General features: G+C 40.3%; 1 protein-coding gene across 1 annotated transcript in view; it reads left to right on the forward strand.

Moving 5' to 3' along the window:
* Positions 1–24,990, forward strand: part of CNTNAP2 (contactin associated protein 2) — a 2,069,520-nt gene that overhangs the window by 1,618,307 nt on the left and 426,223 nt on the right. The window contains exon 14 of the mRNA XM_065883648.1: positions 1,292–1,448. Coding sequence (XP_065739720.1) covers positions 1,292–1,448 — 157 coding nt within the window. The remainder of the gene's footprint in view (positions 1–1,291; positions 1,449–24,990) is intronic.

Genomic DNA, 24,990 nt, shown 5'->3' on the forward strand with positions numbered 1-24,990 from the left:
CCATTTCCACTACTCTCTTACTATTTCTCTTTTGTATTAACATAGGAGCATCACATCTGGCCTCCATGACTCCATCCCCCTGAAATCTGTCTTTCATCTCACTGTAGTTCCTTTAAAACACAAATTTGATCTTGAAAATCTCCTGCTTAAAATACTTGAATGGTTTCCCATTAGTTTCAGAATGAAGTTCAACCTTCTTAAATAGGAAGAAGTAAACGCAGAAAAGCAAGAATAAACCAAGGCAAAATAACTTCTTATTTGGACAAAGTTTGTTGTGCTATGACCCTTACCCACTGTCTATTGTGACCTACTCCTGCTACCCTCTCAAACTTATCTCTTCAGCCCTATTGTACCATGGATGGGTACACTCCTACTTGAGTGTTCCATATAGAACTTTGCCATCTGCTTCCTTTACATAGGAGTCCTTATCTCTCTTACCTCCTTATTCACCTGGGTAACTTAACCTTCAAGACATAGGTCAAATATGTTACCTCTTCTAGGAAACCCTCCTTCCGGACCTCCTTTCCCTCACCCACTCTCCTGTGTGTTCATAATAATAATTGAACTGAACTCTCAATCTGTATCCTTTCTCTCCATTATTCTGCTGAGTTTCTTGTAATGTTTGACACATAATGGAAACACAGTGGATGTTTGATGATTAGATGAGTGAATGAATGAATGGGTGAATATTAGGCCAAATAATAAAGCAAAGTAATATTGTATAAAGAGCATTGTGCAATGTCTTGTGAGATACAGTGTCAAACTTCTGGTTTGGGAGCCAATCTGCTGTGTAATTGAAAGAATTGTGTAACCTTTCTGGACCTCAGTTGCTTACCTATAAAATAAGGAGATCATACTAAGGCATAGTCCATGTTTAGCTCTAATATTCTGTCATCTCCATGACTGTCATTTCACAGAAAAAAACACAACTAGCCATGAACTGAGTTGTATATTAAAGAATCGGTGCATGGCCTACACACCTTCATTGTGGATATGCCCCACCTGGGCAGCCAGTTTACAGAACAGGCTCCTAAATTCCTGTAGCCTGCACGTAAACGTGTCTTTCAAAGGAAGAGGTGCATACCGCGGTGGGAAAACTCGAGCTTACCAATCCCTCTGATACTTTTTTATTAAATATTCCTGTTATTGAATTTCATTGACTTCTAAGAGGGTTGAATGATGTTCAGTCTATCAGAGAGAGATGCTGCTCCTGGGTTGGGGGTATGTAAGTGTGACACGATAGCGACTGGGTCCTGGTCCTACTTCAGTGTGCCTTTCCCCTTTCTTGTAGATGGAAGCCCTTACACCTGGTGGGTGGGCAAAGCCAACGAGAAGCACTACTACTGGGGCGGCTCTGGGCCTGGAATTCAGAAGTGCGCCTGCGGCATCGAGCGCAACTGCACGGACCCCAAATACTACTGCAACTGTGACGCGGATTACAAGCAGTGGTGAGTGCGGGGGGCTAGCGTGCGAGCTCGCCCTCCTAGCATGCCTGTAGGTCACGCTAATTAGATGGAAGAGAAAGTGTGAAAAGTGCTGAAGTAATAAGATAATAGGTTAGAAAGGTTTAGAGCTAACCCAGTTGGCAAATGTCAGGGACGTTCTGAAAAATATAAAAGCGGAAAGAGGTCAGTGCTACAAGGGTAGGCATTTAGAATAGAAGAACACATAATTGATGTGTTCATATTTTATTCAGAGAGGGAAATAATGAGCCATGTAGTAGACAGTGATTTGCATTATAAAATGTGCTTTGTGACAATAGAGGGGGTGGCCGCGGGCAGGGAGCCCGTGTGCAGGCATGTGAGAGCGTTCTCTGCAAACAGCCTCCTATGGTGAGTGCTTCTACCTCCTGCAATGTTTGCTTTGAGTAGCTGGATGAGAAAAAAAAAAAATGAGGGGGAAAGAGAAAGGGAAAAAATTGTGCTTTGCTCTCGGTTTCAGCAACAGTGCTTACCGGTCTACTTTTCTTTTATGCCTTGAACTGTTTATAACTCTGATACAAATCAGTTCAAGGAAGATCTATTTTGGGTTTCTTTCATCCCTCTGCTGGCTTTTGTCCTGCTTCACGGTGAATGGTTGGTTCTGTGTCAGTAATAGATAAAGATAAATCAGCTGTCATTGCATAAGAAAAAGGCCCCAGAAGTTGGAGAGGAAGAATATAAACTTGCGTGCGGTTCTTCCTAGATGCACACATCCTGCACCTGCTTCTGGTTTTCTGACACGTGGAGAGGCTGGCTGTGCTACATTCCCGCCTCTGGGCGGCAGCAGAGAGCAAAGTCCTGCATTGCTTCACGTGACCAACCACAATTTACTATTGTCGCCTCTGTTTTACACCATTTGGGATAATTTACAAGACAAGGTCATCCTACCAGTTTACTGAAAACTAATTCTGAGTGTAAAGTTATATAATTGTCAGGTTGGATGCTTAATTTCCAAAAGCCATTTTTCTTTTAGTAAATGAAATGAATTACCACGGCTGAACGTTTCAGTGGCCTAGAATTTGTGTGTGTGTGTGTGTGTGTGTGTGTGTGTAGAAATAGTTATCATTATTCTTAAATTATGTTTTATCGTAAAGAGGAAATCATGATACTCACTTTTTAATTTTGTTTGAAAGGTGTATCTACACACACGCACACACACACATTCATACCCAGTATACAAACTAAAAGGAGAATGAAATCAGAAGGACCTGGGCTTTGAAGATAACTTTTCACTCAGTCAGTCAGTCGGTCCTTCATTCTGTCAGTCATTTACTCAGCAAATATCGATGGAGCTCTAATGTGCCAGGGAGTCTTGTAGGTACTGCGAATAAAACAGAGAATGGCAATAACAAGAACCCCTGCCCTGACTTATGTTCCTGTCACTTCTTACTAGTTGTGGGTCCTTAAGCAAGTTTTGTGGGCTCTCTCAGATTCGTTTCTCTGTTCAGCTTTGACTCACACCCCCTTCGGGAAGCAGACTTTGAGTGCAGCCTCTCTGACCAGAAATGAGAGCACTGTCCCAGATGGTTCATTATCCAGGGAACCCAGACTGTTCAATTCTTTTTGTACTACCACAGAAGAGAGTTGACATATTCGGAAGGAAAAGGGAAATCTTGTGTGTGAATCCAAGTGAAATTCATTTTTGTCAGACATCATTCCAAGTGCTAGGGATACAGTGACAAATAGAACATGCTCTTTGTCCTCAAGGTACTCAAAAACTAGTTAGGAAGAAAACACACACACAAATAGATGACATAAAACAATCAGTGCTCTGAAGAAGACATTGCAGGATACAACAAAACCAGTGCAAGAAAATTTAAAGTCCAACTGAGGGAGAGCTGGGGGGAGTTAGGAAAGTCCTTACAAGACAGGGATGCTTGAGAGAGAAGTAAGAGTTTGTCAGGCACTCTCTTCCTTGCATGATTGACTTGGAGGAGAAGCATGAGTAAGGACAGTCAGTTTGGGGAACTGTCAGTGCAGTAGATCTGGAATGTGATGCGGAGAAGAAGGGAGAAAGCACAGTAAGGCTGAGAACCTGGGCAGGATAACATTAGAGCTGCCATTCTTTGCAGGGAGTGGTAGGAGTTTGGATTTATTGGCAGCGAGCCCCGTGGAGGAAACCTTGATAGGGACGGCGGCGGGAGGGGAGGAAAACAGTCAGCAAAGGATGTCAACATAGTCCTTGAAAGGCATCGCTGGCGGTCCAGTGAGTAAGACTTCACGCTCCCAATGCAGGGGCCTGGGTTCAGTCTCCGGTCAGGGAACTAGATCCCGCATGCATGCCACAACTAAGAGTTCACATGGCACAACTAAGAAGTCTGCATGCTGCAACTAAGAAGTCTTCATGCCACAACTAAAAGATCCCACATGCTGCAACAAAGATCCCATGTGCCACCTGGCACAGCCATAAATATATATATATATATATATATATATATATATATATATATATACACACACACACACACACACACACACACACATACATATATACGTGTATATATATATATATAAAAAGAAAGGCATCAAGGGCAAGACCGTGAAAAAAGGGCAATATATGTAAGCACTTGATAGTTATGACTATGTGAGAAGAAAGAGAGGAGTCTGGGTAGGCTCCCCACTGGGCACCTAGAAATGGTTAAATTCCTTATCAGGCTAGGAAATAACAATTTGAGGGGGTAGGTGATGAGTTCAGCTTTGAAAATATTAAATTTGAGGCTCCAGCATAACACCATGTCTAAACCCAGAGGGGCACCATTAATGGGATTACTGATTAAACATACAGGCTACAGAGCAGTGTATTTCCGAGAACACACCTGAATTCAAATCACAGATGGGAAGACGGTGTAGACAGGTCTGTTCGGCCTCACTCCCAGACACACCCGTCTAGCAAGCTCTTGACAGGATTATAGCTTTTCACAGTTACCTGGGGACTTGGACAGTGCTGATGTCTTGTTCCCTTCCAGCTGAGTAGCAGCCAAGACATCCTCACCCCTTCGCTTCTGTGAAGTCTGTGTAATGTCTCATGATAGGGGCACTATATTTTGAGCAAACTGAAAAGTATAATAAATATGTTTACAATAAATAGCTATTAAAATGATCTTCCCTATTTGGCACAAGAAAAGAAGTTTTTGGTGATGTCTTTCGGGGCTTTGAATTCACCAGCACCTGGCAAAGACCTGTTCTGTGGATGCTTTCAATATTTTAGAATGATTGTTTCGTTTCTGGAGGTGTGTTCCAAAGTTCCCAGGAGCAGTAGAGAGAGACCTGGACTTGGAGACAGAAGACTTTACGTCCAGGCCAAGGTTTGCCACTTTGGGGGCGTCTGAGACTTAGATTTGTCGTCTGTATGATAAAAATAAATCTGGACTGGTAGATTTTTGTGGGAGTTAAATAGAATGTGGAATAGGAGAATATTCTGTGAATTGTACAGCGCAGATACATAGCTATTTGCAATTCTTAATTATGTAATTCTCATTGCAATTCTTAATGGCTCCAAATGAATCTTAAGAAATGAAAGCAGACTGTGGAAAGAGGTGCCTTTGCATTCTCGACCTGCTGTGCCACAGGGCTTGAGTCGAATTCTAGAATACCACGTGACAGTGATACGGAGCAGCCTTTATCAGAGAAACTTACAAATCAGAGACCATCAAGAGAAGAGAAGGTCCAGGTCCACCAACCCTCACAGAGAGATGCTGGGCCCAGGCTCTTGTGCTGAGCACAGTGTTCCAAAGAACCCCTGGCTTCTCTCTCTTCTCATAGGGCAAGAATGAGAGCAATTTTGTCAGTGGAAGAATCAGATTCTGAGGGCACCAGGCCAGCTGGGCATAGGGCCAGCTCTTTACTGCATTGTCTGGTAGTCCCGCAGGAGCAGGAGGGAAGCCAGGGCCCCTGCAGGAAGCTGACTTGAGTGCAGCCTCACTGACGGAGAGAACTGGGGAGCACTTCCAGCAGGTTCATTGTCCAGGCTACCCGAAGTGTGTGCTCCATGGTCACTGGTCTCCAGTTCTTTTCGTCCTACCACAGAGGACGGCTGAGAGACTCAGAAAAAGGAAATTCTAGTGCATACACCCAAGTGAAATTTGCATATGTGAAACCACATTTGTTGTGATGTAAAAGTAAAAATAGAGGTGCTACTGAATCTCATGCTTCCAGACTCCAGCTAAGAAAGTTACTTCTTCCAATCATCTTACCTCAATCACAGAGAATCATTTGGTTAAACTGGGATGAGACGAATGGGTGCAAAGTTTCCTCCTACGCCACTTCCTCTTTATGTGACCTAAGCTGGACATTTCGCCTCTCTAAGATTTCATACCAGCAAAATGTAGATAGTGCTTTCCAATTCATGTAAAGGTCTGGTAAAGCGCTGTCATAAATCAGTGTTTAAAATTGCAGTAGGGTATATTATTTTTATTACTTGAATGTTGAATGGAAGCGCAGCTAAAATCTTAAAAATTTTATTTTCTTTATTTTATTGAAGTATAGTTGATTTACAATGTTGTGTTAATTTCTTCCATACAGCAAAGTGACTCAGTTATACATATACATATATATATATATATATTCTTTTTCATATGCTTTTCCATTGTTTTGTCACAGGATATTGAATATAGTTCCCTGTGCTATACAGTAGGACCTTGTTGTTTATCCATCCTGTATATAATAGTTTGCCTCTGCTAACCCTGAACTCCCAGTGCATCCCTCCCCCACCCCACCTCCCCCTTGGCAACCACAAGTCTGTTCTCTATGTCTGTGAGTCTATTTGTTTCTTAGACATGTTGATTTGTGTCGTACTTTAGATTCCACACATGAATGATATCATATGGTATTTGTCTTTCTCTTTCTGACTGACTTAGTATGATAATCTCCAGGTCCATCCATGTTGCTGCAAATGGCATTATTTCATTCTTTTTATGGCTGAGTAATATTCCATTGTATATATGTACCACATCTTCTTTATCCATTCATCTATCTATGGACATTTAGTTTATTTCCATGTCTTAGCTATTGTAAATAGTGCTGCTATGAACAAAGGAGTGCATGTATCTTTTCAAATTATAGTTTTGTCTGGGTATTTGCCTGGGAGTGGGATTGCTAGAATCATTAAAAATTTTTTAAAGTTCAGATACATAAATTGGGGCCCAGGAAATTTTTAATTACTTTCTAAACTTACATTGGAAATGAGAAGTGGAGATAAGACTAAGACCCAGATTTCCAAACTTCTAGTCCAGTGTTTTTCTACAATATCATGATCTAGGAAGACTACTCTTGTTTTTATCTTTTTAATGATTTATGAATTTAATGTTTTCACTAATTATATGTAAGTTTTAACTTTAAAGCTTCAACAATAGACGACGTATTATATGTTCTTTTTTTAAAGAACTCTAAAACTTAGATTAAGTATTTTTTCATATTTACTAGAGTAAAATACATAAAAATAGAGCTGAGATAAATTAGATTGTAGCTCCAAGTGTGATTGTGTCTCACAGCAAAGTGGCAATGGGCTGTGAGAAGTATAAGCACCTCAATAATTGCCCGATTTTCTATGCCATGAGAAATTCTGCACAGTTACTTCTGAGATTGAATGTAATTTAACATTTATGATTTACTATTCACAGCAGTAGTAAATATTCCCACCTACAGTGCCAGAATCCTACTTAAGTGAGCCTTGGTCTCAGCTAAGTGCCCACCACTGGGTAATTCCTGGTCTCTGACAGCCCGACTCAATGAGCTAAATCATCACATCTGAAATTAGCAATTCCAAAATGGAATTACCAGTGAAGGTGTGCCATTCATTGCTTCAGTACCTTCTTGCGTGTAGTTGTAGAAATTCTGGGTAGTTGTGTCCTGGCCCAGATGGGCACGTACATGGGAGGAAATAAGTGAGGTGAAAATCCATTAGCACAGTCTTTGTGTTATAATTAGTAATCAGTTCCCACCTCAATAGTAGAAAGGCACATACTAACTGGTAGTGCCCTATTCCATAGACCAGGAATTGGCGTGTCTGTGGAGCTTTTCGTCCTGGGCCAGAAATAATCCACGACAGTGTTTACAGGCAGCAGAACCTCTTCACTGCTTCAAACCCAGAATCTTAACTTTTGGTTGGCTCAGATTACTGACCCACTACTAACAGCAAAATATTTGGAATATTTTTTAAAGTAATCATCCTATATTTTTTCATTATTTTAATTTCATCTAATCAGTAACATTTTTCTGCGAAACGTGTTCAGTTTTACTCAAAGTGAAATATTTATATGTGCATTCTCACCCATCATGTTGTTCAAATAATAATAATAGTGAACATTTTGAGTGTTAATTATGTGCCAAATATTGTTCAAGAGCTTAAATGTATCATGTCGTTTAAACATCACACTGACCCAACGATGAAGGTGCTGTTTCTCCTCATTTTGCAGATGAGGAAATGAAGCCCCAGAGAGGTTAAGTTACTTCCCCAAGGTCACACAGCTAACAAGTCATAGAGCTGAGATTCAAGCCCAGGACAGGCAAACTCCAGATTCAAGCTCAAATATTACTCTGTAAAAGTTTCAACACATGTACTATATACAGTATGATTTCATTTTTTCCAATTTTTAAAATTGTTATAAAATACACATAAAAAATTTACTGTCTTACCAGTTTTTAAGTATATGTAGTTCAGTGGTATTAAGTATTCATTTTGTTGTGCAACCATCACCACAATCCCTCTCTGGAACTCTTTTCATCTTGTAAAACTGAAACGCTCTACTCGTTAAACAATCTCTCCCTCCCCCAAGTCCCTGGTAACTGCCATTCTACTTTCTGTCTCTATGAATTTGACTGCTCTGGCGCCTCATATAAATGGAATCATACAGTCATTTTGTGGTTGGCTTATTTCACTTAGCATAATGTCCTCAAAGTTCTTCTGTGTTGTAGCGTGTGTCAGAATCTACTTCCTCTTTAAGGCTGAATAATATTTCATGGTATGTGTGCACCACATTTTATCCATTCATCTGTCAGCAGACACTTGGGTTGCTTCCACCTCTCTGCAATTATGAATAATGCTGCTATGAACATGAGTGTAGGATTTCAATTTTATTACCTACTTTTACTCACCTCTGTGGTATTCCTTACTTTGTTTTTCGGTTCACATTATTTTCTAAATGTAACCTGGTTTTGAATCCTAGTTCTGTTCCTTGCTAGCTCAGTGACATTGAACAAGTTACAAAAGTGCTCTGTGACTATTTCCTTAGAAAAAATATTGAAACAGTAATAATACCTACCTTGTGTGACAAATGTGAAGTTTAAATGAGAGGATACTCCTAAGTGAGAATGCACATCTGTGTTTCACTAGCAGATGCTCCCCTAACATTTATTGTAATTGTTTTGACTACATCCAGTAAATACACGCTGAGTTAGGTCGTGATTGTCCCAAGGTACAGCCCACTGGTGTTCACCAGAAACTTCTCCCTGCCTTCCGCTCTGGCCGTCTTGCCTGAGTGCCCTGGTGCCGCCTCGTGAGATTCTTGTGCAGCTGGTGACGGCTGTCTCAGTCTGTGACTATCACTAATGCTACTATAGGAGACAGATGTGGAAACCCCACTGTGTCTTTCAGCGAGACCTTACTGAGGGGCTGGGACTTAGAGAAATCTGACGCCGAGAGAAATGTACCACTTCTGCCTGAAGTGACCGCTGTCGGAGACCACAAGCAGCACTCTAATCCCTAAGGCCCTGCCTGGCTCCCAGCGATCCTCCCCTTGGATCTCCACTCCACCCTGCTCTCACTAATGATCTTCCTGGGCATCCCTGAGCATTAGGATCTAGGCTGGAGCCTCCTTGAGAACCCACAGGAGGAGGGAAGTCCTTCCTCCCCACCCCAAGCCCTACCTCAGTTCCTAGAGGAGGAACATTTGTTTCTCAGGCTGATTGATGGTACAAACATTAATTCCCTTTCAGGAGAAAATTCGCAGCTTCAAACAGTTTACAACAAAAAGCTGAGTCTGTCACTGGCCTGGAACAGGCCATCATGGTGGGTATATTTTCCCAAATCTACATTTCAGTCCTAGGTGATTCCACCTCTGGGACAGTAGTCTGGCCCACAATGTGCAATGACAACATCAGTCCAGTTTCATTTCATGATCTCTTCATGAAGGAAGAGAAGTCAAGGAAGCCACCTTTAAGGGAAATTTGGAAATTGCTGTCAAAACTTTCACGTATCAATTCTTTGACTGAGCTTTTCACTATCTGGCATTTACATTCTTGTATGAATACGAACAAATATAAATACTGAGATTTTATTTTCCCCTTTTTTGTAGCAGCCCAAACAAAACAAACCCTAATAGAAATGTCTATTAACAGAGTTTTAGAGAATTACACTGTATTTAGGCTGTTAAAGGAAGGCGATAGATACACAGACACTTGCCTAGAAAGATGCCCAGATGAAAGGGCAAAAAACAAGTTGAAGAACACCATGTATGAGATGAGTCTGTTTTTTAAAAAATGCTTAGAGGGCTTCCCTGGTGGCGCAGTGGTTGGGAGTCTGCCTGCCGATGCAGGGGACACGGGTTCGTGCCCCGGTCTGGGAAGATCCCACATGCCGCGGAGCGGCTAGGCACGTGAGCCATGGCCACTGAGCCTGCGCGTCCAGAGCCTGTGCTCCGCAGCGGGAGAGGCCACAACAGTGAGAGGCCCGCGTACGGCAAAAAAAAAAAAAAAAAAAAAAATGCTTAGAGATCCATAACCCTTATACATACATAGACAATTTCTGGAAACTATACAATAAAAACTATTGTAGACTACGGTTGTGGGGACTTATAGAAGACTTGTCTTTAGCCATACTACATCTTAAATTTACTCTTTGATTTTTTTTGCCATGATCGTATTTAACCTGTTCAATTAAAATGTTTTAAAGTAGTTTAAAAAACTAAAATTAAAAAGTAGGGACCCCACAGGCACCCTGTTTCATAATGAAACAATAGTAAACAATAGTAAATTGTTATATTGTATTGTTATTGTATTGTATTGTTATATTGTTAATAGTAAATAGTAAATTGAAGAATAATTTTCAACAACAAAATGGCATCCCTGCTCTTGATTCCACCAGCCCCAATACTCGAATGAGTGTCTAGGCAAATGGGAAGATTCCCCTTTCCTGTTTAGCACAGTGAAAGCAAGACCATCCATGCCCTTAGCCTTACTGCAAAGTATGTTTTTTCTCATTTATCTGAATTCTGTGAAACAGCTATTTGTGCTTTTAATCTCTGGGATCCTGCTTTTGTTAATAATTGCTTACATCCCGATACTCAGTAGTCTTCTTTATGGATATTGTAGGAATGTGATTTTACGAGGCGCGCTGATATCACTTATGAGTAACACTCTTCTGGTTGCTAAACAGACCAAAACGATAGTTGATATTCAAGTAAATGTGTATACGCATATAAAATAAACTACTAAAATGGGTAGCTATCGATATATTTCCTTTTTAGATACATAAATGGAGATGCCCTTTTGATGTAATGAAGGCCATCTTCATTAAGTTAAACTTTGTTAAAAAAAATTTTTTTAGAAAGAAGAAGAAAGAAAAAGCAAACTTTATTTTAATGCTGTTTAGCCCCAAAGCATGTGTTTCAGTATCAGAGCATTGCCAGAATGAATTTCAGAAAGGTTCTACACCCTGGGTATTTTATTCCTTATACTCACTCTTCTGAACTTCACTGGCCAGATTTCCTCTACCGTAACGTTGCATCTAAATAGGATATTCCTCAAAAATCTGGCAGGTAAACTCATTTAGAAGCCTAACTACTTTTCAATAGGTGGGTCAGGGCTAAGAGCCCAAGGCAAGGGCTTCTGCTCTTTCATTAGGAATCCACCTCGGGATGTGAAATAGGAGATATCTGCCAGGCTCCTCCAGCAGGTGCTGGATGAGCTCAAGACACAAAGCAGCCTGTGACTTAAAAGACCCACTGGCAACGGGGACAGGGAAATGTCTCTCTTAATTTGCAGAAAAAGCATAAAAATGATCTATTATGTTCTGTCTCAGGGACACTTTGGTGCCAACTTGCTTGGCATAGCTTAGTATTCTGTCACCTCGTGGATTGTATCATGACAGATAGGTAATTGGGCTCCAGAGACGATGTCAGCAAAGTGTCAATATGGTTTGACCAGTGCCCCTAAATAATATTGATGACAGGAAAGGGAGAGAGATTAATCAGGTGTGAACCTGTCAAATGTTCAGCGCGTGTGGTGGGTTCCCGAAATAGGCACAACTAACAAAAGAATGCTAAATGGACTTGAACAGAATAGCTTATTTAGTGATCTTGAGAAAAGCAGAGCTAAAATCCAAGAGAGATTTATAAGAAAGTTCATTTTCCATCAGCATGCCTCTCTCCAAAATGCTTTAAAAAGAGGGAGATCTATTATTACATTATCTGGGGAAAAAATTGCATTCTTCCTAAAAATCAGTCATGAGAAAAAGGTCAAATTAAGAGGCGTGCCACTAAGCTGAAAGCAAAGTGCCGACGAAGCTATTGTGAGGCGTGTTATCAGTGTGGGTCATGGGGAATCCACACATGCTGAAGCCTATTGGTTTCTTTACTCTGTATCCCACTGAAAGATCAAATCCATTACACCCGAAAGTCATCATCACACTTTTCCTTATCATGCCAACCACCTCTCCTGGGTCTTTCACAGATACCTGACCCTCTGTTACTACAGCGTTTCTCTTTGTTCTAAATCTAAGTTCGGAGCAGTATCGCAGCAAACTTCCAAAATAACTTCCAACCTTGACTCTCCTCCCCCCCATCCTACAACTTCATAACTGTCATTATCACTGTATGGCTTCACATAAATTAGAATCACCCAGGAACCATTAAAAATGCTGATCATCAGGCCCTGCCTCAGAATAATTAAATCAATATCTTTGGGGATCAGGTCTGGTTACCCTGGATTTTCTGCAAACTCTTGGGGTTTCAAGTGTGTCACCAGGGTTGAGAACCACTGATTTCGGGTTAGGTTGAGCTGTACTAAATAAAGAAGGAAGGAGGGAGGGAGGATTGAAGGGTGGCTTAAACAAGATGAAAGCCTATTTCAATTTCCTTTCTGTGTGAGAGAAGCCCATGCTCCTCCCAACAATCTTCTCTGGCATTCTTAGGGTTTGACCACATCCTCAGGATCCAGTAAGGCTTCTAGAGCTGCAGCCATCACATTCACATTGCAGGTGGAAGGTAGAGAAGGGGAAAAAGAAAGCATGACTTCTCTCTCTGAAAAATGCCTTTCCATACATACTTTTATTTACATATCGTTAGCTGCATGACCACACTTAGCTTTATGACCATACCTAGCTGCAAAGATGGCTGAGTTATGTAGCCTTTAACTGGGCATGAATGTGCCGCCCTAAAAATGAGGGTTCTGTTACCAAAGAAGAAGGGGGAAATGAGCATTAGGAGACAACTAACAGTTTCTGTTCCAACTGTTAATTCTTCAAAAGAGCCCTGCTAATATCCTGTTCACACACCTTCAAGGGCTCCCCGTTAGCTTCATGGTTAAATCCACACTCCTTCAGTTACTATTTAGAGTTCCGAAGTCTCTCCTCGTTTTACCTTCTCAGCTTTTCCTCACTCCACATCATGGACATTCTGAAAATATGTTTACTGGCCCTTCTGTCTGCACCTGAACTATCCCATCACATTCCTGCCAGTTAAACGTCATTCTGCAGTGAAGACCAGCTCGAGGAAGTCTCCCTCACTTGGCCCACACCCCCAATGTCTAGCAACAGCTCCTGAATTAAAAACTTGCCTCCCCACATTCCCAAAGCAAATTACATTTATTATAAAGTTATGTCGTACCTTAACTATAATTCTTTGCCTCTATATCTGTCTTCTCTCTCAAACGGTTAAGATTCGTGATGCCAAACACCATGCCTCATTTGTGTTTATAAACCCTTCATACCTACCACTTAGCAGCTACTCAGTAACTATTTGCAATTTGAATTAAATTTGTAGCCCTTTAGAGCAGCAGTCCCCAACTTTTTTGGCACCAGGGACCGGTTTTGTGGAAGATAATTTTTCCATGGACGAGGGTGGGGGGATGGTTCAGGCAGTAATGCAAGCGATGGGGAGCGGCAGATGAAGCTTTGCTCTCTCGCCTGTCACACACCTGCTGCTGTGTGGCCCGGTTCCTAACAGACTGCAGACTGGTAGCAGTACATGCCTTGCGGGTTGGGGACCCCTGCTTTAGAGATTTAGGGGGTTTCTTTAGTGTTTGAAAACTATCTTTTTGTCATGAGCCATAAACACACACAGAGACACACACCAATACTTTTGTCCTTGTAGATATTTTTTACTATGCACAGCAAAAATTGGAAAGTTATTTTGTATTAATAGTAAGGTAATTCGGTCAAGAGAGTTTTGAAAATGCTAATCATATGTGTCTACTAATATGTTTATCTATACTTGCAAACACATGTACACACATATATATGTTAAGTGTACATACTGCCTTACTATATGTGATGTATGGTACTGCATTAATTTTTTGGGAAGCATGCTAATTGTGTTAGGCTAGTTTAATGTCTGACATTAACACAAAATAAGTTACTCTATATACAGGGAGATAAATGATCAAGATAGAAATAGAGGATGTTTGCAAAATTTGAGAAAATGAGCATGGATGATAATACTTTGCCTTCTATCTTTGTCAGCACTGAGAAGGGTGTACCTTTACCATAGACTAGTGAGGTAGGCAGGATAATGGTCCTCAAAGATGTTCACATCCTAATCCCTAGACCCTGTGAAAATGTTACCCTATGGCAACAGGGACTTACCCAGTGGCAGAAGGAACTTTGCAGAATGTGATTAATGGTAGAAGCCTGAGATGGGAGATTATCCTGGATTATCAAGGTGAGCCCAATCTAATCACAAGTCTTTAATAGTGAAACTGTTGATAGCCTCATCCACCAGAGGGCAGACAGCAGAAGCAAGAAGAACTACAGTCCTGCAGCCTACAGAACGAAAACCACAATCACAGAAAGATAGACAAAATGTAAAGGCAGAAGACTATGTCCCAGATGAAGGAACAAGATAAAACCCCAGAAAAACAACTAAATGAAGTGGAGATAGGCAACCTTCCAGAAAAAGAATTCAGAATAATGATAGTGAAGATGATCCAGGGCCTCGGAAAAAGAATGGAGGCAAAGATCGAGAAGATGCAAGAACTATTTAACAAACACCTAGAAGAATTAAAGAACAAACAAACAGAGATGAACAATACAATAACTGAAATAAAAGCTACACTAGAAGGAATCAACAGCAGAATAACTGAGGCAGAAGAACGGATAAGTGACCTGGAAGACAGAATGATGGAATTCACTGCCACAGAACAGAATAAAAAAAAAAGAATGAAAAGAAATGTAGACAGCCTAAGAGACCTCTGGGACAACATTAAACACACCAACATTCACATTATAAGGGTACCAGAAGGAGAAGAGAGAGAGACAGAACCTGAGAAAATACTTGAAGAGATTATAGTCAGAAACTTCCCTAACACGGGAAAGAAAATAGCCACCCAAGTCCAGGAAGCGCAGAGAGTCCCAGGCAGGATAAACCCAAGGAGAAACACACCAAGACAAATAGTAATCAAATTGACAAAAATTAAAGACAAAGAAAAATTATTGAAAGCAACAAGGGAAAAATGACAAATAACATACAAGGGAACTCCCATAAGGTTAACAGCTAATTTCTCAGCAGAAACTCTACAGGCCAGAAGGGAGTGTCACCATGCATTTAAAGTGATGAAAGGGAAGAAGCTACAACCAATATTACTCTACCTAGCAAGGATCTCATTCAGATTCAACAGAAAAATCAAAAATTTTATAAAGAAGCAAAAGCTAAGAGAATTCAGCACCACCAAGTGAGCTTTACAACAAATGCTAAAGGAACTTCTCTAAGAGGGAAACACAAGAGAAGAAAAGGACCTACAAAAACAAACCCAAGACAATTAAGAAAATGGTAATAGGAACATACATATCAATAATTACCTTAAATGTGAATGGATTAAACGCTCCAACCAAAAGACACAGACAGGCTGAATGGATATAAAAAGACCCGTATATATGCCGTCTACAAGAGACCCAATTCAAACCTAGGGACATATACAGACTGAAAGTGAGGGGATGGAAAAAGATATTCCATGCAAATGGAAATCAAAAGAAAGCTGGAGTAGCAATACTCATATCAGATAAAATAGACTTTGAAGTAAAGAATGTTACAAGAGGCAAGGAAGGACACTACATAATGATCAAGGGATCAATCCAAGAAGAAGATATAACAATTATAAACATTTATGCACCCAAAATAGGAGCACCTCAATACATATGGCAAATGTTAACAGCTATAAAGGAGGAAATCAACAGTAACACAATAATAGTGGGGGACTTTAACGCCTCAGTTACACCAATGGACAGATCATCAAGACAGAAGATTAATAAAGGAACACAAGCTTTAAATGATACAATAGACCAGTTAGATTTAATTGATATTTATAGGACATTCCATCCAAAAACAGCAGATGACACTTTCTTCTCAAGTGCACACTGAATATTCTCCAGCGTAGATCACATCTTGGGTCACAAATCAAGCCTTGGTAAGTTTAAGAAAATTGAAATCATATGAAGTTTCTTCTCTGACAACAATGCTATGAGATTAGAAATAAATTACAGGAAAAAAAGTAAAAAACACAGACACATGGAGGCTAAACAATAAGTTCCTAAATAACCTAGAGGTCACTGAAGAAATCAAAGAGGAAATCAAAAAATACCTAGAGACAAATGACAATGAAAACACGATGATCCAGAGCCTATAGAATGCAGCAAAAGCAGTTCTAAGAGGGAAGTTTATAGCAATGCAGTCCTACCTCAGGAAACAAGAAAAATCTCAAATAAACAATTTAACCTTACACCTAAAGGAACTAGAGAAAGAAAAACAAACAAAACCCAAAGTTAGCAGAAGGAAAGAAATCATAAAGATCAGAGTAGAAACAAAGAAAACAATAGCAAAGATCAATAAAACTAAAAGCTGGTTCTTTGAGAAGATAAACAAAATTGATAAACCATTAGCCAGACTCATCAAGAAAAAGAGGGAGAGGACTCAAATCAACAAAATTAGAAACGAAAAAGAAGTTACAAGAGACACCACAGAAATACAAACCATCCTAAGAGACTACTACAAGCAACTCAATGCCAATAAAATGGACAACCTGGAAGAAATGGACAAACTCTTAGAAAGCTATAACCTTCCAAGATTGAACCAGGAAGAAATAGAAATTATGAGTAGAACAATCACAAGTAATGAAATTGAAACTGTGATTAAAAATCTTCCAACAAACAAAAGTCCAGAACCAGATGGCTTCACCGGTGAATTCTATCAAACATTTACAGAAGAGCTAACACCCATGCTTCTCAAACTCTTCCAAAAATTTGCAGAGGAAGGAACACTCCCAAACTCATTCTATGAGGACACCATCACCCTGATACCAAAACCAGACAAAGATACTACAAAAAAAGAAAATTACAGACCAGTGTCACTGATGAATATAGATACAAAGATCCTCCACAAAACACTAGCAAAAAGAATCCAACAACACATTAGAAGGATCATACACCATGGTCAAGTGGGATTTCTCCCAGAGATGCAAGACTTCTTCAATATACGGAAAGCAATCAGTGTAATACACCATATTAACAAACTGAAGGATAAAAACCATATGATCATCTCAATAGATGCAGAAAAAGCTTTTGACAGAATCCAACACCAATTTATGATAAAAACTCTCCAGAAAGTGGGCGTAGAGGGAACCTATGTCAGCATAATAAAGGCCATATACAACAACCCCACAGCAAACATCATTCTCAATGGTGAAAAACTGAAAGAATTTCCTCTAAGATCAGGAACAAGACAAGGATGTCCACTCTCGCCACTATTATTCAACATAGTTTTGGAAGTCCTAGCCACAGCAATCAGAGAAGAAAAACAAAAGGAATACAAATTGGAAAAGAAGAAATAAAACTGTCACTATTTGCAGATGAAATGATACTATACATAGAAAATCCTAAAGATGCCACCAGGAAACTACTAGAGCTAATCAATGAATCTGGTAAAGTTGCAGGGTACAAAATGAATGCACAGAAATCTCTTGCATTCCTATACACTAACAATGAAAGATCAGAAAAAGAAATTAAGGAAACAATACCATTCACCATTGCAACAAAAAGAATAAAGTACCTAGGTATAAACCTACCTAAGAAGGTAAAAGACCTGTATTCAGAAAACTATAAGACACTAATGAAAGAAATCAAAGATGATAACAACAGATGGAGAGATATACCATGTTCTTGGATTGGAAGAATCAATATTGTGAAAATGACTATACTACCCAAAGCAATCTACAGATTCAATGCAAGCCCCATCAGATCACCAATGGTATATTTGCAGAACTAGAACAAAAAAATCTTAAAATTTGTATGGAGACACAAAAGACACCGAATAGCCAAAGCAATCTTGAGAGAAAAAAAAACGGAGCTGGAGGAGTCAGACTCCCTGACTTCAGACTATACTACAAAGCCACAGTCATCAAGACAATATGGTACTGGCACAAAAACAGAAATATAGATCAATGGAACAGGATAGAAAGCCCAGGGATAAACCCACATACCTATGGTCAACTGATCTATGACAAAGGGGGCAAGGATATGCAATGGAGAAAAGACAGTCTCTTCAATAAGTGGTGCTGGGACAACTGGGCAGCTACATGTAAAAGAATGAAATTAGAACACTCCCTAACACCATACACAAAAATAGACTCTAAATGGATTAAATACCTAAATGTAAGACCAGACACTATAAAACTCTTAAAGGAAAATATCGGAAGAACACTCTTTGACATAAACCACAGCAAGATACGTTTTGACCCACCTCCTAGAGTAATGGAAATAAAAACAAAAATAAACAAATGGGACCTAATGAAACTCAAAAGCTTTTGCACAGCAAAGGAGACTATAAACAAGACAAAAAGACAACCCTCAGAATGGGAGAAAATATTTGCAAACATATCAACAGACAAATGATTAATCTCCAAAATATATAAACAGCTCATGCAGCTCAATGTCAAAAAAACAAACAACCCAATCCAAAAATGGCTGGAAGACCTAGATAGACATTTCTCCAGAGAAGTCATACAGATGGCCAGCAAACCCATGAAAGGATGCTCAGCATCACTAATCATTAGAGAAATGCAAATCAAAACTACCATGAGGTATCACCTCACACCGGTTAGAATTGAGCATCATCAGAAAATCTACAAACATTGACTTCCCTCGGGGCACAGTGGTTAAGAATCTGCCTGCCACTGCAGGGATTGAACACAGGTTCGATCCCTGGTCCAAGAAGATCCCACATGCCACGGAGCAGCTAAGCCTGTGTGCCACAACTACTGAGCCCACACACCACAACTACTGAAGCCTGCGCACCTACAGCCCGAGCTCCGCAAGAAGAGAAGCCCCCACTTGCTGCAACTAGAGAAAGCCCACACACAGCAATGAACGCCCAACACAGCCAAAAATAAATAAATAAATGAATTTATAATAAATAAATAATAAATTAAATTTTTTTAAAAAAGAAAATCTACAAACAATAAATGCTGTGGAGAAAAGGGAACCCTCTTGCACTGTTGGTGGGAATGTAAATTGATACAGCTACTGTGGAGAACAGTGTGGAGGTTCCTTAATAAACTAAAAATGGAGTCACCATATGACCCACCAATCCCACACCCGGGCATATACCCAGAGAAAACCATAATTCAAACAACACATGCACCCCAGTGTTCATTGCAGCATTATTTACAATAGCCTGGTCATGGAGGCAACCTAAATGTCCATCAACAGATGAATGGCTAAAGAAGATGTGGTACATATATACAATGGAATATTACTCAGCCATAAAAAGGGGCAAAATTGGGTCATTTGTAGAGATGTGGCTGGACCTAGAGACTGTCATACAGAGTGAAGTAAGTCAGAAAGAGAAAAACAAATATCATATATTAACACATATATGTAGAATCTAGAAAAATGGTACAGATGAACTGGTTTGCAAGGTAGAAACAGAGACACAGATGTAGAGAACAAACATATGGACACCAAGTGGGGAAAAAGCGGGTATGGGGGGAGTGGAATGAATTGGGAGATTGGGATTGACATATATACACTAATATGTATAAAATAGATAACTAGTAAGAACCTGCTATATATAGCACAGGGGACTCTACTTCACTTTGCTGTATGGTAGAAACTAACACAGCATTGTAAAACAGCTATACCCCAATTTAAAAAAAGAAAAGAAAAGAAAAGGCAGAATTGCAGGAACCAGATTTCTAAATTAATTAATTAAAAAACATTAAAAATAGAGAAACTTTCCCAGCTGTGTTCAGAAAGAAATCTGGTATCTAACGACAGAAAAAGGAACAGAGAGATGGTTTATTGCTATTTTTTAAGAAGAAAGAGTGGGTCCATGAACCAAGAAATGTAGGTATCTTTTAAAAGCTGGAAAGGGAAAGAAAATGGATTCTTTCATAGAAGCTCCAGAAGGAAGCTTGGCCCCGATAGCCTTTTGATTCTAGTCCAGTCAGACGCATGTGGGAATTTTAATCTACAGAAGTGTAAGATGATGACTCTGTTGTTTTAAACCACTCACTTTGCAGTAATTTGCTATGGCAGCAATAGAATACTAATAGGTCTACTTTCTACTGCGCTGATGTCATTAAAAAAACTCTGCAAAACTTTTTTTCTCTCATAGTGGTGTAGAGTCAAGGTTGACTGATAAAAGAGCCTTGCCGATAATAACTGAAAAGGATGTCCATAAAGGTACTCTCATGGCCAGCACACACTCCCCTGCCTGTCCACTGCTTGCTGATGCAGGAGCTTCAAGCCTGTGCAGAGGACATGCAGGGCCTTCCTTCCATGTATGGCCCTCTGGACCAGCGAGGATTGGTTGCCTGTTCTTACCTGTGATCAGATCTCCTTCAAGTGAGTGATTATAACACTGATGATAGTAATTTTGAAAACTCACAAATATCCATTTACATATCCAAGCATTCAGCCCGTGTCTGAGTCCCTGTTACGCATCTGGCCTGTGGTCCTCAAGAAACACTGGGCAGGCAGGTAGCTTTAGGGCTTGTGCCTCCTGCTGAAAGTTAGATTTAAGACAATGTCTTTTTTATTTTTTTTAACATCTTTATTGGAGTATAATTGCTTTACAATGGTGTGTTAGTTTCTGCTGTATAATAAAGTGAATCAGCTATACGTATACATACATCGCCGTATCTCCTCCCTCTTTTTTTTTTTTTTTTTTTTTGTGGTACGCGGGCCTCTCACTGCTGTGGCCTCTCCCATTGCGGAGCACAGGCTCTGGATGCGCAGGCTCAGCGGCCATGGCTCACAGGCCCAGCCGCTCCGCGGCATGTGGGATCTTCCCGGGCCAGGGCATGAACCCGCGTCCCCTGCATCGGCAGGCGGACTCTCAACCACTGCACCACCAGGGAAATCCCTCTCCTCCCTCTTGAAGACAATATCTTCTTGATCCCTTCAGGATTACAGTTCCACAGACCTGATCCTGCTCCCATCCTTTGTTAATTTTAATTGACAGGCAGAGAAATGATTAGATAATGAAGGCTTCGTCCGTTTTCTTATTTTCATAATAACTAATGAATTAAAGAGGGATATTATGGGCCTTATGGGATTTCCAATTGTAATAGCCCCATTTTATGGCAGAGGCCATTAGCCTTCATTGCAGGCCATTCTTAATCTGGCCTCAGTCTGTTATTTGCAGCCTGTTAAACTCCTCGTGATCCAGACAGCCTCAGCCTTCATTGCAGGCCATTCTTAATCTGGCCTCACCCTATGGAACCTAGCAGTAAGGTTCCATAGCTACGACAATGCCTGGACATGCTAAGCACTGTTATTTTCTTTTATTATTATTTGGGGATATTTTGGCCAGCTTATTGCATTGCATGGAAACTGTCCTATTTCCTAAGGGCCTGGATGCAATCGTCAATATAAAATAGATTTTTCGAGAGTCATTTATTTCATTCATTCATTTAACCAATTATTCAGTGAGTCTCCACCATGCACTCTGCTAGTACCAGTGACAATAAAAGATGATGCCACCTCTGCTGCTTCTTAGCTGTATGACTTTGGAAACTTGTGTACTTAACTTTTCTCACCTCTGTTTTCTCGTCCATAAAATGAGAATAGTATTATCACCTCCACATAGAGTTTCGTGAAGATTCATATTTTTATGCAATATTTGTAATTATTTTCTTAGGCTTCTGAATTTCAGAAACTTGTAAGCCTAATCAAGGGGGAGCAATGGGCCAAATAAAGAAGATTGAGGTGGATTTATTCAACACAGATTTATTGAGTGCCCACTCTGTACAGATGTAGTACACAAATATGGGAGGGGAATTCATTGATGAGAATACAGGATAAGTCTAAGACACAGGGGTGGACCTCTAAAGTGTGCATTTTGGAAATCAAAGAGGACTTGTAAACTCTTCTAGAGAAAGAAAACCCTTTGGAGGAAATTGTTAAGAATGATCCTGTCAGGTCCCAATTAGCCACATACAAATTATCCCCATTGTAGAGTATCCATTGTATATATTTCTAGTATAGAAAGCATTAAAATAATCACATTTAATCCTTGTTACATTTTACAATATGCATGCCAATACAAATTACAAATATTGAAAAGAAAATGAAGAGGAAAATAAATGAAGGAATATAGTGAGAGGAAGGAAAACAATGATATAAAACAGCCAATCTTTCTTGTCAAGAGCAGCCTTCCCATTTCTAAAGGAATGTGTTGGATTTGTGTTGACTGTGCCCCAGCCCTGCTTGTAATTCAAAGTCAGTACTGAGAGAAATCCATCACTGATACCAACGTGGCAGTCTTCTGAAGGGTCAAGCCCAGGTCTGGAGACCACTGCCCAGGCTTCCCTCCCACTTCTTTTGAAAGGTTCAGACTGCCTTTAGTCTTCCAGAAAGGTGCTGATGGCTTTTCAGGGACTCTCAAGAACACTGTGGGGAAGGAATTCTGCAGGGAATATGATAACATGCAAACGGCAGCTTGGATTTTTTTCTAGTGCTGGATTATGTTCCACAGCAGGTCCATCCTGCCATTGGCTTGCCCCAGGGTGCTTGGTCCAGGCTGCAAAGTCTAGAAGCCACTCAGACTACACATAGCATTTCCTGTGACTGCCCATCCATTCCAATGCTAGGATCGGTTCAGGCCATGTTCATCAGTATTAACTCTCTCAAGACTGAATTCAGAAAAAGGAAAATAGGCTGAAGCATCATGAGAGATGCTTATGAGTGGTTAGTAAAGAAGGGGTTAAAAAAATCAGCTTGGTATAATTTATTCAAGCTCAACATGAGGCATCAGTATGATGTGGCTACGGAAATACACAACAAAACGAAATACTCCTAATATCACCTCAGGCAGGTGTCCAAATTCCAGGACTCTCCAGCAAGCATCAGTGGACCACACCTGAAGTATTATATCTGATACCGGACAACTAAAATGTGGGAAATGAGGTCATGGGATTTGACAAGTGTTCTAAATGAGAAACAATTGAGGATAAGAGGAAGGACAGTTAGGAAGGAGGGAAAGAGGGAGAGAAGGTGGCCACTGTCGAGTGCAAGGGTCCCTTCCCTAGTGTTAGGGGTTGAATTGTGTGTCCTAAAAAGATGTGTTAAAGTCCTAACCCCGGTACTTATGAATGTGATCTTATTTGGACATAGGGTCTTTGCAGATGTAATCAGGTTAAGATCAGGTTGTTAGGGTTGACCCTGATTAAATATGACTGGTGTCCTTGTAAGAGGAGAAGAGACACAGAGGCAGACACGCACAGAGAAGAGAACAAAGGCAGAGATTTCTGTGGTTTTACCACCCAGTTAATGGTACTTGGTTACAGCGGCCACAGGAAACTAATCCCTCCAGCAAGGCTGGCTCCCAAGCCAGTGTGTGTCTGCCGTGTTGGACAGCTCTGGGCAGTTACTGAGTGCTTCCCAAATGCTGAGGGCCCAGTCTAAATACTTAATCTGCATTTCTTCACGTAATCCTATAAAGCAGTTACTACTTTTAGGTCAAGTTTGTAAGTAAGGAAACCAAGGCTTTGACAGGTTGATTAACTTGCCCAAGACAATTAATAAGCAGTGAATGGGATAAACAGAGGTAGTCTAATGCTGGAACCCAAGATCTGAACCATTATGCAGACTTCCTCTGGAGAGAAAGGGGAACTAGAGCAATGGGTCAGAGAACTGAAAATAGAGAAGATTTAGTAGAGAGGAAATCCAGGTGCAGCAGTAGATCTTTGAGAAAGATGAACGAAGTAACCGCAGCCTGAGACTGGGGTCTCGTGCGCTAAGGGACACTTGTGTGCCGCGTATGGGAACTGAGCTGTGCGTAATGTGGCCAACGAAGGTCGCAGAGGAAGAATTGTCCAAGCCTCTCAGATCAGAAAAAAACAATATGTGTGGAACCTGGGACTCATAAGGAAGATCCAAAGAAGTTTCTAGAAAGGATAGGCAAAGTAAATTAAAATGCACCATTCAATTCCAAACTATTGTTAAGGTACACAAAATTGCATTAATGTTTTATCCTCAATGTGCCAACATTATTATTTTAGTGAGTGTAAAATACATACGATGCTGCTGTTTTGAACAGTACAGCTTTAGCTCCTGCCATAGTTCTTTCCTGCAGCCCCTAGTTATGAGTACAGACAGACCTCAGAGATATGGAGGGTTCAGTTCCAGACCACCAAAATCAAGCAAATATCACAATAAAGCAAGTCACACAATTTTTTTGGTTTCCCAGTGCCTGCAAAAATTATGTTTACACTATACTGTAGTCCATTAAGTGTGCAATAATAGCATGGTATTTTTTAAAAATTACATACCTTAATTAAGATTACTTTATTGCTAAAAAATTGTAGCCATCATCTGAGCCTTCAGTGAGTTGTAACCTTATTGCTGGTGCAGAGTCTTGCCTCCATGTGGACAGCTGCTGACTGATCAGGGTGGTGGTTGCTCAGGGCTGGGGCGGCCGTGACAATTTCTTAAAATAAGACACCAGTGAGGTCTGCCGCATCAATTGACTCTTCCTTTCAAGAACGATTTCTCTGTAGCATGCAATGCTGTTTGATAACATTTTACCCACAGTAAAACTCCTTTCAAAATTGGAGTCAGTCCTCTCAGACCCTGCCACTGCTTTATCAACTAAGTTTATGTGATATTCTAAATCCTTTGTTCTTGTTTCAGCAGTCTTCACAGCGTCTTCACCAGGAGTAGATTCTGTCTTAGGAAACCACTTTCTCTGCACCCTTTTGGAAATATAAGAAATTCTAAGAAGTTAATTGTGCAGATATATACTTAATATAATACTACAAATAAGCTAATTTCATTTTTTAACAGTTTTTAGAGTAGTTCTGGGTT

The sequence above is a fragment of the Phocoena phocoena genome, chromosome 9 (genome assembly GCF_963924675.1).
Source record: "Phocoena phocoena chromosome 9, mPhoPho1.1, whole genome shotgun sequence".
Taxonomy (NCBI): domain Eukaryota; kingdom Metazoa; phylum Chordata; class Mammalia; order Artiodactyla; family Phocoenidae; genus Phocoena; species Phocoena phocoena.